The following is a 14,802-nucleotide window of genomic DNA, read 5'->3' on the forward strand; positions in this document are numbered from 1 at the left end:
GCATTTCTGGTGGAAGAAAGTTACAAGTTCTGGATCAACCAAACTCCCCAACCAAAGTGATAATTTTAAATATCAAATGAATCCCACTCTGAAAATGGTGTGGATTACTTGTGTGTGTGTGTGTGTGTGTGCGTGTGCGAGTGTGTGTGTGTGTGTGTGCGAGTGTGTGTGTGTGTGTGTGTGTTTGATGATACTGGGGCTTGAACTCAGGACCTGGGCCTTGTCCCTTAGCTTTTTTGCTCAAGACTAGTGCTCAACCACTTAAGTGCCACAGCTCCACTTCTGACTTTTCAGTGGTTTATTAGAGATAAAAGTCTCAGAGACTTTCTTGCTTGGGCTGGCTTTGAACTGTGAACTTCAGATCCCAGCCTCCTGAGTAGCTAGGATAACAGGCATGAGCCTGAATACCCAGCTGAGTACAATGACTTTTAATGTGTTGTGTTACCAGTTGAACAGTTTGTATTTCTCCATGTTCTGCTTTCAAAGAACTTACCTTGGAGTTCTGTTAAGCATACATATGTGATTCCCTTCTACTCTTGTTCCAGGCAACCAGGGCAGCCATCACTCAGCACTGCACAGATCTTGGCAATTTGCTAGGCAAAGAGAATGACATAGCACTCATCATCGATGGTCATACGCTGAAGTATGCTCTGTCCTTTGAAGTCAGGAGAAGCTTCCTGGACTTGGCACTCTCATGCAAAGCAGTCATATGCTGCAGGTAGGAATATCCAGATGGGCCCAATTGGTGTGTATCATGTATCTGATAGTGTGTCCTCTGGGCTTTATTAGAAGAAATCAGCGCATGAAAATTTCAGGCTTTAGACTCTAGGTCTAGAGGTGGGGACAATACAAATCCATCTTTAATTGTTGGTATGCATATTTTCTCAGTGATAATGATGTGTGTGGGGGGTGTATGAGAGAGAGAGTGTACAGGGTTTTGAATTCAGGAACTGTCCCTCTTTGCTTTGGCTTTTACACTGAAGGCTAGAGCACTGTCACTTCAGCTACACCTCTACTTCTGACTTTTTCATAGTTAATTGGAGGTGAGTCCCACAGGTCTGTTTGCCTGGGCTAGCTTTGAACCACAATCTTCACTCATATCTCAGCATCTTGAGAAGCTAGGTTTACAGGCATGAACCATCAGTGCCTGGCAAGCATTTTATACTTTTATTGTCTTTGGAGAAGATATGAGAAGCAAAAACTAGGATTTGTAGTAATGTTCATGGTGGGAGATGAATTTATAACATTCTGCCTTGAGCCATTATGAGCAGTTACCAGGGTCCTACCTATTTGGTTCTTTATTGCAGATGTCAGAGTTCAACTTTAAGATTTGTGAGGTGTGGAGGCCTCTTTCCTGATGTTCAGGGGCTATTTATTTTCAAGCTATAAGGTGCTTGGGTCAAGTTGATATCATGCCATGGTTTGTGTTATTGTGCCATGGTTGGTTCCTCCTGGAATCTGGGAAGGCTTTTTATTAGGGAGGGCATTGTTAATATTCATTTGACTACAGGTACATGGATGTCCAGTTCTGATGAATACTTAAAAGTCAATTATAAAGAAGACAGATTTTTAGCTTAGTATCAGTGGCTCCTACATGTTAATCCTAGCTACTCAGGAGGCTGGGATCTGAGGATCCCTGTTCAAAGCCAACCCAGGCAGTAAAATCTGTAAGACTCTTCAATCACCCACCAGAAAGCTGGAAGTAGAGCTGTGGTTCAAGTTACCAGTAGAGCACCAACCTTGAGCAAAAAAGCTAAGGGACAGTACCCAGGCCCTGAGTTTAAACCCTGGTATGGGCAAAAAAAGAAGACTTGAGAAAGATGAATGGTTACCAAAGGCCAAGAACTGGCTGATGGCAAACAGGTAGAAAAAAAAAAAGGGATGGGAAAAATCCCTTTGTAAATAAAATGTATAGGTACTGATTGGGTGAATTTCTCCACATGGGCACTTCCTGTTTTGTTACAAAGCTACAAGTCATGGTGAGTCACTTCTGCCTGTCAAACCCTAACATTAACCAAGAAGACATCTTCCAGCTTATTGGTGGCAGAAACAAACAGAAGTAACAGAAACAACAAAAACAACGCAGGAATATACTGGTAAAGTGTATCACAAAGCAAACATGCTAAAATCTTTCAAGGGGAAATCAAAAGTTTTTCAAAGGGAAATAAAAACATGTGTGTTTGGATTCTCAGGGGAAAACCAGGAATGCCTTAGGCTTTACAGAAACATGCTCTCTTCTGACCAGGTGCTTGATGCTAAATAAAACCATCTCCTTCCCCCTTCTTGCTTTGGCTGCCTTCACAGGGGCTTTGTGTGTCACACAGTCTGTATGCTTAAGGACATTTCAGGCATGAGTTCAAACTACAGTTGGCACGGAAAAAGGAAATTTCAAATTAAATACTGTGACTGTCTACCAAATAGAAGCATAACCTGAAAGAAAGAATCAAGGAGAGTTCACTCTTTTCTTGCTCTCAGGGGCATTTCTTGGCTGATCTCACACTTTGGATGAAAAATAAAATGGCATGTACTTAAAAAAAAACTCCTGCACTACATAAGTACTTATGGTTCATTGAGAATTTAAATGTGAGCTAAATTTAATATGTGGCTTCCTACGTAAGATCAACCTGGATTTTCACTTTTTGTCTTTAAAATATAATCATAGTAGGAGTTATATTATTCTCTAAGAACAGGAAAAGGGTTTCTTTTTCAGATCATAACTTTTCATAATGTGTTTTAAAAATCAGTATTGATTCAGAGATGGGCAAATATAGTGTAAAAATGGGTAACTTCAAATTAAAACAATTTTAATCAGGCATCAGTGGCTCATGCCTATAATCTTAGCTACTTAGGAAGTGAAAATTGTGGCTCTGAGTCATCCCAGGCAGGAAAGTCTGTGAAACTTTTATCTCTAATTAGCCACTAAAAAGCCAGAAGTAGCCGGGCGCTGGTGACTCACGCCTGTAATCCTAGCTACTTAAGAGGCTGAGATCTGAGGATCGTGGTTCAAAGCCAGCCCTGGCAGGAGAGACGGTGAGACTCCTATCTCCAATAAACCACCAGAAAACCGGAAGTGGCGCTGTAGTTCAAGTGGTAGAGTGCTTGCCTTGAGCTGGAGTTGAGGAACAGCGCCCAGGCCCAGAGTTCAAGCCCCATGACCGACCAAAAAAAAGCCAGAAGTTGTAACTCAGTTGTAGAGTACCTGGGGTGGAAAAAGTTAAGTGACAATGGCTAGGCCCAGAGTTCAAGCCCTAGGACCAAAATAGATAAATAAAAATTAAAATAAAAAACAATTGTAGAAAATGAAGGGAACAAGACAGAGCTTATTAAATATTTTGCTGAAATGAGAATCATACAAAAAATCAAATTAAATTTAAAAATATAGAAAGTCCTCAAAAACCCAGAAGTGGTAGTGTGGCTTAAGTATTAGAGCACAAGCCTTGAGCAAAAAAAGCTAAACAAGAGTGCCAGGTCCTCAGTTCAAGTCCCAGTACTAGCACAAAAAATAAGATTTAATTAATTAATTAAAAGAGAATCATAAAATTTTACTAAGCATATATTGTTATCCATAGATATTTGCCATTTAGCTAAAATCCTAGTAAGGTCCTAATATGGTCAGCAGGATGCTAAATAGCACACACACACATACACATAAGTAAATAAGATGAGAATCATACAGTTTTGCTAATTATATGTCGTTATACTTAAATATTTTTCATTTATCTAAAGTCCTAGTAAGGTCATAATGTGGTGAGCAGGATGGTGACTGGTGTGTACTGTGCTACTGTGCTATAAATTATTGCTGTGAACTGGTCTGTCCCAGATGTCTCTCATCTGTGGGCTTAATGTTTGCAGTCTACATTTCTAGGTGTGTTCCCAGATATTAGTTGAGAATAAAGAAACAGGAGGTGATCTTTGTTCTTCAGCACAAATAGTATCAAATATGTCATACTATTATCCTCGCTTCTCTGCATCTCCTCTATACTTTAGCTTTATGGAATCAGGACCTCTTTGAGGCTAATATCCTTCACATTCCTATTTTGCTATATACAACAGATTCATTTCCTTTCAGCATTTGTCTGTGTGTGTGTGTGTGTGTGTGTGTGTGTGTGTTTGCGTGAGCTTGCACGTGCGCATGCCAGTTTTTTTTGTATGTATGTGTGTGTATGTGCCAATCCTGAGGCTTGAACTCAGAGCCTGAGCATTGTCTCTGAACTTTTGTGCTCAAGGCTAGAACTCTACCACTTGAGCCACAGCTCCACTTCCGGCAGTTTTTTTTGGTGCTTAATTGGAGAGAAAAGTCTCATGGATGTTCCTACCCAGCTGGCTTTGAATTGTGGTTCTTAGATCTCAGTTTCCTGAGTAGTTAGGAGTGAGCTATAGGTGCCTGGCTCTAGCATTTGTTTTTAGTGATTCCTCCTTTGAGAGATTTTCTTCTCTCTCTGACATCTTTTTCTTCTCCCTGTTGATTCTACTCCTTTTTTTGACTCTCTGAAAGCTTCTGAAATGTTTTCCCAAGGACTTAAGACTCTGGTGTATCATATTCCCACTCTGAATCTTCTTAATATGTGAATTCTGTTTGCTTACTTATTTGCCCATTCTGGGCTTGAACTCAGGGCCTGAGCACTGTCCCTTAATTTTTCTATTCCATGCTAGTATGCTACCACTAGGATGATAGTTCCATTTCTGGCTTTATGCCAGTTAATTGAAGAGAATAGTCTCATGGACTTTCCCTATCTGGGCTCATTTTGAAGCATAATTCTCAGATCTTAGCCTCCTGAATAGCTAAGTTTACAAGTATGACACACCGGCTCCTGGCTGCATTTCTGTCTATTGTTATAGCTTGTCAATCTTATACATTGTGGTTCTTTATATCAACATTATGTAGAATCATCTGGAGAAACTTAAGAAAATATTACCCTTGACCACATAATAAGTGTACTAAATTACAAAGCACGTCTAATTTTAGGATTGTACCCAAAAGGATTAAAACAGGAACTCAGTCAAATACTTACATGTTTGTTTGTAGCAGCCTCTCTTGGTCACAATAGCCAAGAGATGGAGACAACTCAGTTCATGATTAAATAAATAAAATGCAATATATCCATACAATAGAATGTTATTTAGCCACAAAAAGAAGCAGGTTGAATAAAATAAAATAGCTGTAAATAAGAAGACATATTATGTAGTCCCTCTCATATGAAATATTCAGAATAGATGAATCTACAGGGAGCTGATGGTAGAAGGGATGTGGAATGATTGTGTCCTTGTACAGGATGATTGCATCACAAACAGAGGATTTCCTTTTAGAGATGATGAAATGCTGTGGAACTAGTTGTGGGTGATGGTTGAACAGCATTTTGCTTATGGTCAGGACACTAGAGTTTTATACTTTAGCATAGTTAATTTTGTGTTCTGTGAATTTTACTTCAATAAAAATATACTAACTAGGGGCTGGGAAGGTGGCTCAGTGGTAGAGCTCTTGCCTTGCATGCATGAGGCCCTGGGTTCAATTCCTCAGCACCACATAAACAAAAAGAAAAAAGCTGGAAGTGGCGCTGTGGCTCAAGTGGTAGAGCGCTAGCCTTGACCTGAAGAGCTGAGGGACAGCGCCCAGGCCCAGAGTTCAGGCCCCACGACTGGACCCCCCCCCCCAAAAAAAATATACTAACTACTCAGAATTGCAAGATCTGAGGATCACAGTTAGAAGCCAGCCCAAGCAGGAAAGTTCATGAGACTCTTATCTCCAATTAACCACCAAATAGCCAGAACTGGAAGTATGGTTCAAGTGGTAGTGCACCAGCCTTGAGCAAAAAAAGCTCAGGGACAGCACCTAGTCTGCGTTTAAGTTCTAGGATCAGCACACCTAGTCTGCATTTAAGTTCTAGGATCAGCACACACTAAACAAACCAACCAACCAACAAGCCAAACACTAGTGACTCATGCTCGTATCCTAGCAATTCAAGAGACTGAGATCTGAGGATTGTTGAGGAAAGCCAGGCCAGGCAGAAAAGTCCATGGGACTCTTATTTTCAATTAACCACCAAAAAGCTAGAACTGGAAGCTGTGGCTCAAGAGCTAGAGCATTTACCTTGAGCACTAAAGCTCAGGGACAGCACCCAGGCCCTGAGTTCAAGCCCTTGGATTGGTGCGTGCATGCATTCTCTCTCGTGTGTGTGTGCGCACGCACACACACACACACACACACACACACACACACACGGGTAAAATAATTCATTGAAATGAAATGTTTGATGAAGAAAACAAAATGAAGTATTTAAATGGTGTGTTGGTCAAGTGAAAACAATTTTTTTTTAAGATTTTGATTCATAACCTCTTCCTGTCCACACACCCCCCCCAAAAAAAATTCAGTAAATTGGAGCTTTAGGAATTTTACCAATACTCTGGTTAATTCCCCTGAGCAGTTAGGGTTAAGAAACAGTGACCACTCCAAACTGCTTGTTTTCTGTGGTCTCTGTGTTGAATTCCAGACCTGAGATCCATCTGTGCCCATGACTTTTATCCCCTATCACTGGGCACCTTAAATTCAAAATGTTGTTGAGCAGAATGAGTTATAACCTTTGTGGCTATGTCTATCCTCTCCTGCTCACCATAAGAGCAAAATTAGTTATTTGAAGTTAAAAATTCCTATCTTTTTGTTTTGTTGATCCTTGATTTTATAATGAGTAAATAAAGGCCTTTGATAAATCATATCATGTTGCCATGATCTCAACAAGTAATGGAAGAAGTAGCCTAGTATCTTAGATATGGGTTGTATCAGGTCAGCCTGTGTTAACCTAATTGTCTGTGTCAGCTGCTTCAGTCACATATCTTTTACTCTTAGGATTTACAATAGTATGTCAACACTTTTTGCTTTTACCCTAGTTTTCAAACTGTAGAATGTTTACAAGTTTTCAGAATTTATCATTTCTCCAAAGGAATTACAGTCATGTTGAAAATGTATAACCCCTTTATATCACCTTTATAATAACAATAAAAAATTAAAAAAAAGAAAATATGTAAGCCATTTTTAATATATCCCAGAATTTTTTTTTGTGTCTTCTCTTACTCCTTTTCTCAATTGTCCTTTTTTTCTTTGAAGCCCTTTATTGTTTGTCAAAATGGAGATAAAGTTTTGTTGCAAGACTACCAGGGGGTATAGGCAAACTTTGACCTCTTGGGACCATTCAGAAATCTTAAGTGACTGTGTCTCATCAGGAAGCAAGTCATGAAAGAATCATCAGTGTCTTCCTGTGAGGAAGTCAGCAATGGCCTCTCTGAACTCCCCTGCAAGTACAGGTGATGCTGGTGGCCCCAAGCATCTACTAGCCAGTGGACGTGATTTATGACTGCATCTCTGGGCAAAAGGTGGAGGAAAGGGAAAGCCTCACAGCAGGGATTTCCAATGGATGTGCAAATTAAGAGCTTTAGAAGCCATCATTTATTTTCTTTAATATGTTTAGACTAGTGTCTCTCAAGAGAGAGTCATGGCTAAACATTCAGAATCTACTGTGATACTGTGGAAATAAAGACATTGAGAGAAAAAGGCAATGGGCTCACTGCATGTCTTATAAGACTTTGGGAGTTTGTATTTTTCTAACTCTTAGAGTGATTTATATTTCTTGTTAAAAAAAGTTAGAAATTAGAAATTCGAACACAAGAAGAAAAAAAAGGCATTTACAATGTCACCAACTAAATGATTCACTGTTAAGATTTGGTGCTAAAACCCAGACTTCATTCTGTGAAAATACTTTTTTTGGTAAAACTTCAAAGAGTGGTTACAACTGTTCACAATATGCAAACTGAAAGGGTGTAAACAGTTTTGACAGTAGAAATCACAATAGTAATGTAAATTTGTTTTTAGAAAAACGCAATAAATATTTTTATCTCTTTTTAGTTGCTAGATGTTAGATCCAGTTTTAAACTATTATAGGATTATGATTTGTATGTGTGTGTTTATACACACATGCATGCATGCATGAATACACATGCTGGTACTGAGCTTGAACTCAGGGTTTCACACTCTCCTTTGTCTTTTTCTGCTCAAGGCTGATACTCTACCACTTGAACCACACCTTTACTTCTGGCTTTTTGCTGGTTAATTGGAAATAAGTGTTTCACAGACCTTCCTGATAGAGCTGGCTTTGCACCATGATCCTGAGATCTCAGCCTCCTGAGTAGCTAGTGTTACAGGTGTGAGCCACATGTGTCTGAAAATTTCTATCCCTAATTGTTGCTATGATGTGATGATGTCCATAAAATATTGCTGTTAACTACATGTAAATATATAACAAGATTTGAGCTTTTCTTGTGAGAAAGGGATGTTTGTTTGTTTGTTTGTTTTTTAAAGCTTAATATAAGAGAGAAATGACCAGCAGCCTTGTCTCTGTAGGGAAAAACTTATTTCCATTTGTTGAACAGAGTAAGTTGGATTCTAAATCCCAGTTTGGGCATGTATATACATTTTCTCACATACACAAAGGAAAAGAAAATCATCATAGGCTGATGTATTGAACAGAACTGCACAGTATTTAAAGGCTTCATTAGATGCCTGGCTGAGCCTTCTAGCTTGTTCTAGACTCAAGTTATCACATAATCTACATCCAAAAATTTTTGCACTCTTCCTCTGATTAATGAGGCATGATGGATAAGAGGAAAACAGAAAGCTGAGCATTTTGTGTGTGGCATTGTTAGTAATCTACATACAGATTTATGTCAAAACTGAGTTCAGGCATAGTAAATAGAATTGTACACCAATTGTGTTTTGCTTGGCCTCCATATTGGTAGGGATCCAATCATACAATTGCTAAAATAAAACTTTTCTTTACCTCTTTTCATTGATGTGATTTCTCAGCATCGTGCATGTTTTAGTTCTATGCCAGCTTCCTATTTATTCAAGGGAGCATTATTAACTTGTCGAGGTTGTAAGACTATCCTTGGGCTGTTTGAAGTATGATGGCTTAACAGATATTTGCACATTTCTTGATTAAATGTAATTAAGGTGGAATTCATTTTTAGGCAGGCCTTTTTTCTCCATTTAGCTCTAACATAAAGGCTGTTGCTTGAATGATTAAGTCAATTTTCTTTGGTCCTTGCTGGCTTTATTGTTAACTCTGCTAAAGAAGAGTGTGCTCTTTAGCATTATCTTGAGTAAAAACAATTTCTAAAGCTTAAAGCTTAAAAAAATGCTTTCTCTGCTGGTATGTTAGCCAGATGCTGATAGTTTGAACCTCTAAGCCTAGCTACTCAAGAGGCTGAGATCTGAAAATGACAGTTTGAAGCCAGCTCAGACACAAAAGACTATGAGACTCTAATCTCCAATTAATGAACAAAAAGTGAGAAGTGGAGATGTAACTCTAGTGGTAGAGTGCTAGCCTTGAGCAAATCTAAGGGATAACACATAGTCCCTGAGTTCAAACCCCAGTGACAGCACACATACCCCCCTACACCTAAATAAATATTTACTACAAGATAAAAATTAGGAAGCTCTTCTATCAGAAAATCTGCTATAAGCAACCAAACCAAAAAGACATTTCCACCATGGGAGTTGGTCCATAATAATATATTTTGTAATTAATTGGGAGCACATCTGTAGGAGGTCACTTTTCCTCTGAAATAGAACCATTTTTTTGTGTGGTTCTGAAACATAATTTATGTGGCAGAAGTTGCCTTCAATTGCTTGTCACATTAGTGTTTCTAGACTAGAAGCTCGGTTACCAACAGGGGCCACAGAAGCAACCTTTTCTTTTTTTCTTTCTTTCTTTTTTTTTGGGGGGGGGGGGTCCAGTGGTGGGGCCTGAACTCTGGGCCTGGGTGCTGTCCCTCAGCTCTTCAGCTCAAGGCTAGTACTCTACCACTTGAGCCACAGCGCCACTTCCGGCTTTTTTTTTCTGCTTAAATCGAACCCAGGGCCTCAAGCATGCAAGGCAAGTGCTCTACCACTGAGCCACCTTCCCAGCCCCAGAAGCAACCTTTTCTTTTGTACGGTAGTCTAGGAATTAAGCTAATAGGGTCTCTGAGCTCCCATACATCTGCTTTTAACACACCGGGACCCAGAAGAACTCACAGAAACGTCACTTTTTAAGTGTTTCTCTTATTTTCCCCTCCTTTCATCATGTTCATGAGTGATTAATTCACTACTGTCATTCTTGACAATATTTCTTGCCAAATAAAACAGGGTGATATGAGGCTGAACTGTGGTTCAAAACTCTGAAGCAGAAGCTCATAATATTTGGCATCTTTCTTAGCATGAAAACAAACCAGAAACCTAGGGGCAGGATGTTAAGAACAGTGCTTAATTAAACATGTGGTGTATGTCATGAATATTTATGCCCCAAAGTCTTGCCTTGTAACAGTAGTTGTACTTAAAAGGCCTTTTTTCTTCTCTTTCTATGAAATAGTTTACTATGTGCTTCATTAGTACAAAAAGTGTCCTGTTAACTTGTATTATGAAATAAACCTTCCCTGCTCCTGACAATGATAACACCTTTCTTTTTTTTTTTTTTTTCAGGATTTTATTTTTTATTTATTTTTTATTTTTATTTTATTTTATTTGAAAACATACTGTACAGAGGGGTTACAATTACATGGGCAGGAAAATGCATACATTTCTTACCAAGCATTGCAGCCTCCTCCTTTGTTTACCCTTCACCTCCCTTCCCAGCCTCCCCCCTCCCCCCCACCCAATCATACCCCCCCTCCCTCCCCCCCCACCGACATTGTAAAGCTGGTTTTGACATGACATTTTGTACTTCTCATTGTTGCAACAGGTCCACCTGAATCCTTAAACGACTTGTTTGTCCCCGTCTCCTCCACATGTTATACTGACATCAAATATAGTGAAAGCGGGGGTTACACTGTGGGGGAGGGACATACAAAGCAACAAAGAAATAATATTATAAATGCGTGATAACACCTTTCTGATGGAGAAAGTAAAATCCTTCTTAGGTTAATTGGTCCCAAAGAAAATTATGTTTTCCATTTTCCTGCCTAGGCACCTGACTCTTGGCTCATTTATCATTTCTTGATTTATCAATGCTTTCCTCTTCCTGATTCTGACAGGCAGGATTCTGCCTTTGAAAACCACTTAACATACTCCATCCTGGAAACTTGACTATCCTCCAGCAACAATATGAGCCCCAACGTTAGTTTAGGAGTGAGACTGGTTCTTCCTCATGGTGAGCACACACTTCTCTGGTTGGTCTCTTACTTGTTTAGAGAGGAAACAAATGACAAATAAAAGGCATACATTGAAGATGTTTGCTTCTCAAAGTTCTTGACACTATTTTTCTTTTGGTTCCATCTAGGCCCATCACCGTCCACAGCTGCTATGTCAAGGGATAGAGTGAATTAAAGTTGCTGGGTTGAGGGAACCTGTGGTGACTTCTAAGCTTTATTACCACTGTCATCTGCAGAGTTCTGTGGGGGTCAACAGAGACTGATGGCCACTGCTGAATGATTTGATTTCAGTTGTTGTTAAACAGTTGACTGAGTTCTGCCACAGTTCCAGGGCCAAATTGTCTCCAGTGGTTTTGTTCCTGACAGACCTGCACATGAGAAGTGGGGAAGACAGATAGCTATCCCCAGCCCGACCCTCCCATTCACTTCCCAATTCCTGGGTCATCTGAGAAAAACAGAGCATTTCTTCTCTTTCTCCTTGTAAGCAGCATTCTTACTGCTGTCTTTCACCACTTAGACACACCAGTCATTAAAGACCAAAGTAAATATACCAACTTGAAGATAATCCTTTTATAAATATACAAGCCTCAAGTTAAAACCGTCTGTCCATCGTTTGTGCAGTTTTTCTCCCTGTTATTTGTTTTAATGGATGGGTGTTATTTGAAGATACCAGAGCTTGAGAAATTAAAAGTCCTGCTATCATAATATTTTGCCTTTTTTTTTTTTTTACAAATTCTTGAACCAAAATGTCCTATTTTCTCCTGAGAAGATCATAATGAATACATATTGAATTTTATTTTCCTGCAACATAAAAGAATAACAGTAGGGAATAAAAGTTGCTGTGTAAAAATATGAGAATACATTTAAATTCAGTGTTTCTGATGCTGTCTGTCAAGAGCTGAACTTTAAATTATTAAAAAACCTGACACTAAATATCATGCTAATGTAGAAAGAGATGAATCTTTTAAAGGATAAAATAAAACCCAAATGGTGAATAATGTTACTTTTCTTTTCCTTTTGTTTCTTTTTAATTAACACAAAGTATTTATACATATTTATGGAGTATGGTACAATAATCTGATATATGAATACAACCTATTGAAATTAGGTAATAAAGCATTTCTATTTCAAACCTTTATGATTTCTATGTCTTGGAATCTTCATATGCTGCTTTTATAGTTATTTTGAAATATATCATAAATTGTTCTATGCTGTAATTGTTCCTCTCCTGGGGGATAGAATGCTAGAATTAGTTGCTCCTATGAAATATTTTTATATTCCTTAGGATTCCTCTCTCAAACCTTCTTCCTCACTTTTTCTGTCTCTAGTGACTGGTGACTGCTATTCTACTTTCTTCTATGATACTGATTTCTTTTTTTAGTTTCTGCAAATGAGCTAAAAAAATCAATCTCCTGGCTTATTTCATTTAATGTGACATTCTCCAGATCTGTCCACATTACCACAAATGACAGAATTTCCTTCTTTTTGTGCAAGAATGATATTCATCTATGCATTCTTTATCCATTCATCTACCGATGATATTGTCTAATAGCCAGATACAGTCTTTCTGGTGCTTATGGAATGCTAGTTTTTGGTTGTAATGTGTGTTGTTTCCAACAGACCTGAGAACATGAACCTGCTTTAGTCTAATGTATTTACAATGTCTTTAGTTTTGCCAGCTGAGGTTGTATAAGTAGTGCCCATTAGAAAAGGATTTCTCTCTCTCTCTCTCTAAATATATATATACATATATATACACTTTTATTAACTTTAAGTAGTTGTACAAAGAAGTTACTTCTCAACAAATCAATTTATGAATACAATGCATCTTGATCAATGTTGCCCCTTTCATCATTTTCTACCATTCTTCCCAACCTAATCCCTCCCATTCATTTTCTTAATCTCATAGGATATGCATTGAATATCATGACCACATTCTTGGCTCTCTTCCTCTTTTCATTCATCTATCCCCACTTCCCCTTGATTTCCTCCCATACCCTCAAGTACCAGTTTCCTGGTTTTCATTTTGTTGGACTATGAGTTCATTTTCTAAGGAATTATACTATTTGAATTCTCCCCTACAAATACCATACTTCAGGTAATACGTTTGTGTACACTTGCATTCAACTTCGTATGTGTTTATTGTACATTTATAAATTTGTTCTAGCTCCTACATTTGAGATAAAACATGTCCCTTGTCTCTCTGGGCCTGATTTACTTAACATAATTCTTTTCCAGGTCCATCCATTTTGTTGCAAATGATGTAATATCATTCTTCCTAATGGATGGGTAAAGTTCCATTACACACACACACACACACACACACACACACACACACACACACACACACACACACACACACACCACGTTTTCTTGATCCATTTGTCCACTGAAGGGCATCTGAGCTGTTTCCATACCTTCCTTTTACCCATGTCTCCATGTATACTTAACCACAAGGAGTCTTCATCTTCCAGGTGTTGAGGTTGTTTTCTATTGGTTCAGTGCTACTGCTGCTAGGAGCCTGGAGAACAAGCCTTGTAAGGAATTCTTCCTACTAGGTGCACACTCAGGTGAGGGGGAAATTTGGAAATGAAGGATTCTTTGGGAGAGGCCAGACCTTAAGCTTTCAGGCTGAATCATAGGCCTATTGCACATGCCACTAATGGCAAGGCTGATTTGGTTTTGCTGAGTAGCCCAAGAGACTAGATAATACCTGAGAGGGATACAGGTGATCTTGTCCTAGGGTTTAGCATAGAATGCTGTGAAAACAAAACTAGTACTAATCTACATCACTCAGGTATTCGTCATCAAAATTCTCATGGTTACTCTTTTTGATCAGCTAGAGTTTCCCTAATGAGGTCTGAGTTTGTGTGTGCAAAAAAAGAGTTGGGAAGTAGGGTGGAGGAAGGTGGGTGAGTAGAATTGCCTAGACAGGAGATAATAGCCTTAGAAATATTCCCCTGCAAAAGGTGCCTGGGAATTCTTTGTGTTTAAAACCATGCTATTCCAACAAAGATAAGTTATGGCACTTGATAAGAAGCAAAAAATTTAAAAACTAGAAAGAATACGGTCTTGAAGCTCTAAAGCTATTGCATTTAATTTATAATGCCACATCTGTCATTAAAACGATCTGAAGATTAACTTGATTTATTTTTGTCTTAATACAAGTTAGCAAAGTTAGCAATATAATCCTTAAAATATAGCTAGTGTTCTTTGTGTCAAATTCCCTTCTTTCTGACATTTAATGATGCATGTTTCTCTTTACTCAAGTCCTGGCTTTGGTAGCTGTTCTGTAAGTTGAAAACAGCAGACATTAGCCAGAAGCCAGTGGCTCATGCTCATTATCCTAGCTACTTGGGAGGCTGAGATCTAAGGATCATGATTCAAAGCCAGTCTGGGCTGATGCTCTTTATCTATCTCCAATTAATCACCAAAAGCTAGAAGCAGAGCTGTAGCTCAAGTGGTAGAACACTAGCCTTAAGCAAAAATGTTCAGGACAGACTCCAGGCCCTGAATTCAAGCACCAGGATCAACACACACACACACACACACACACACACACACACACACACACACAGAGCAAACAGCCTGGAGTAGAGGTTCATACCTATAATCTGGAGCACTAGC

At 38.8% G+C, this 14,802-nt stretch overlaps 1 protein-coding gene across 1 annotated transcript in view; it reads left to right on the forward strand.

Moving 5' to 3' along the window:
• LOC122112870 (phospholipid-transporting ATPase IB) overlaps window positions 1-14,802 on the forward strand; it is a 421,079-nt gene that overhangs the window by 166,942 nt on the left and 239,335 nt on the right. The window contains exon 24 of the mRNA XM_042685833.1: window positions 546-718. Coding sequence (XP_042541767.1) covers window positions 546-718 — 173 coding nt within the window. The remainder of the gene's footprint in view (window positions 1-545; window positions 719-14,802) is intronic.

The sequence above is a fragment of the Dipodomys spectabilis genome, unplaced genomic scaffold (assembly GCF_019054845.1).
Source record: "Dipodomys spectabilis isolate Male_0828 unplaced genomic scaffold, ASM1905484v1 ptg000095l, whole genome shotgun sequence".
Lineage (NCBI taxonomy): Eukaryota > Metazoa > Chordata > Mammalia > Rodentia > Heteromyidae > Dipodomys > Dipodomys spectabilis.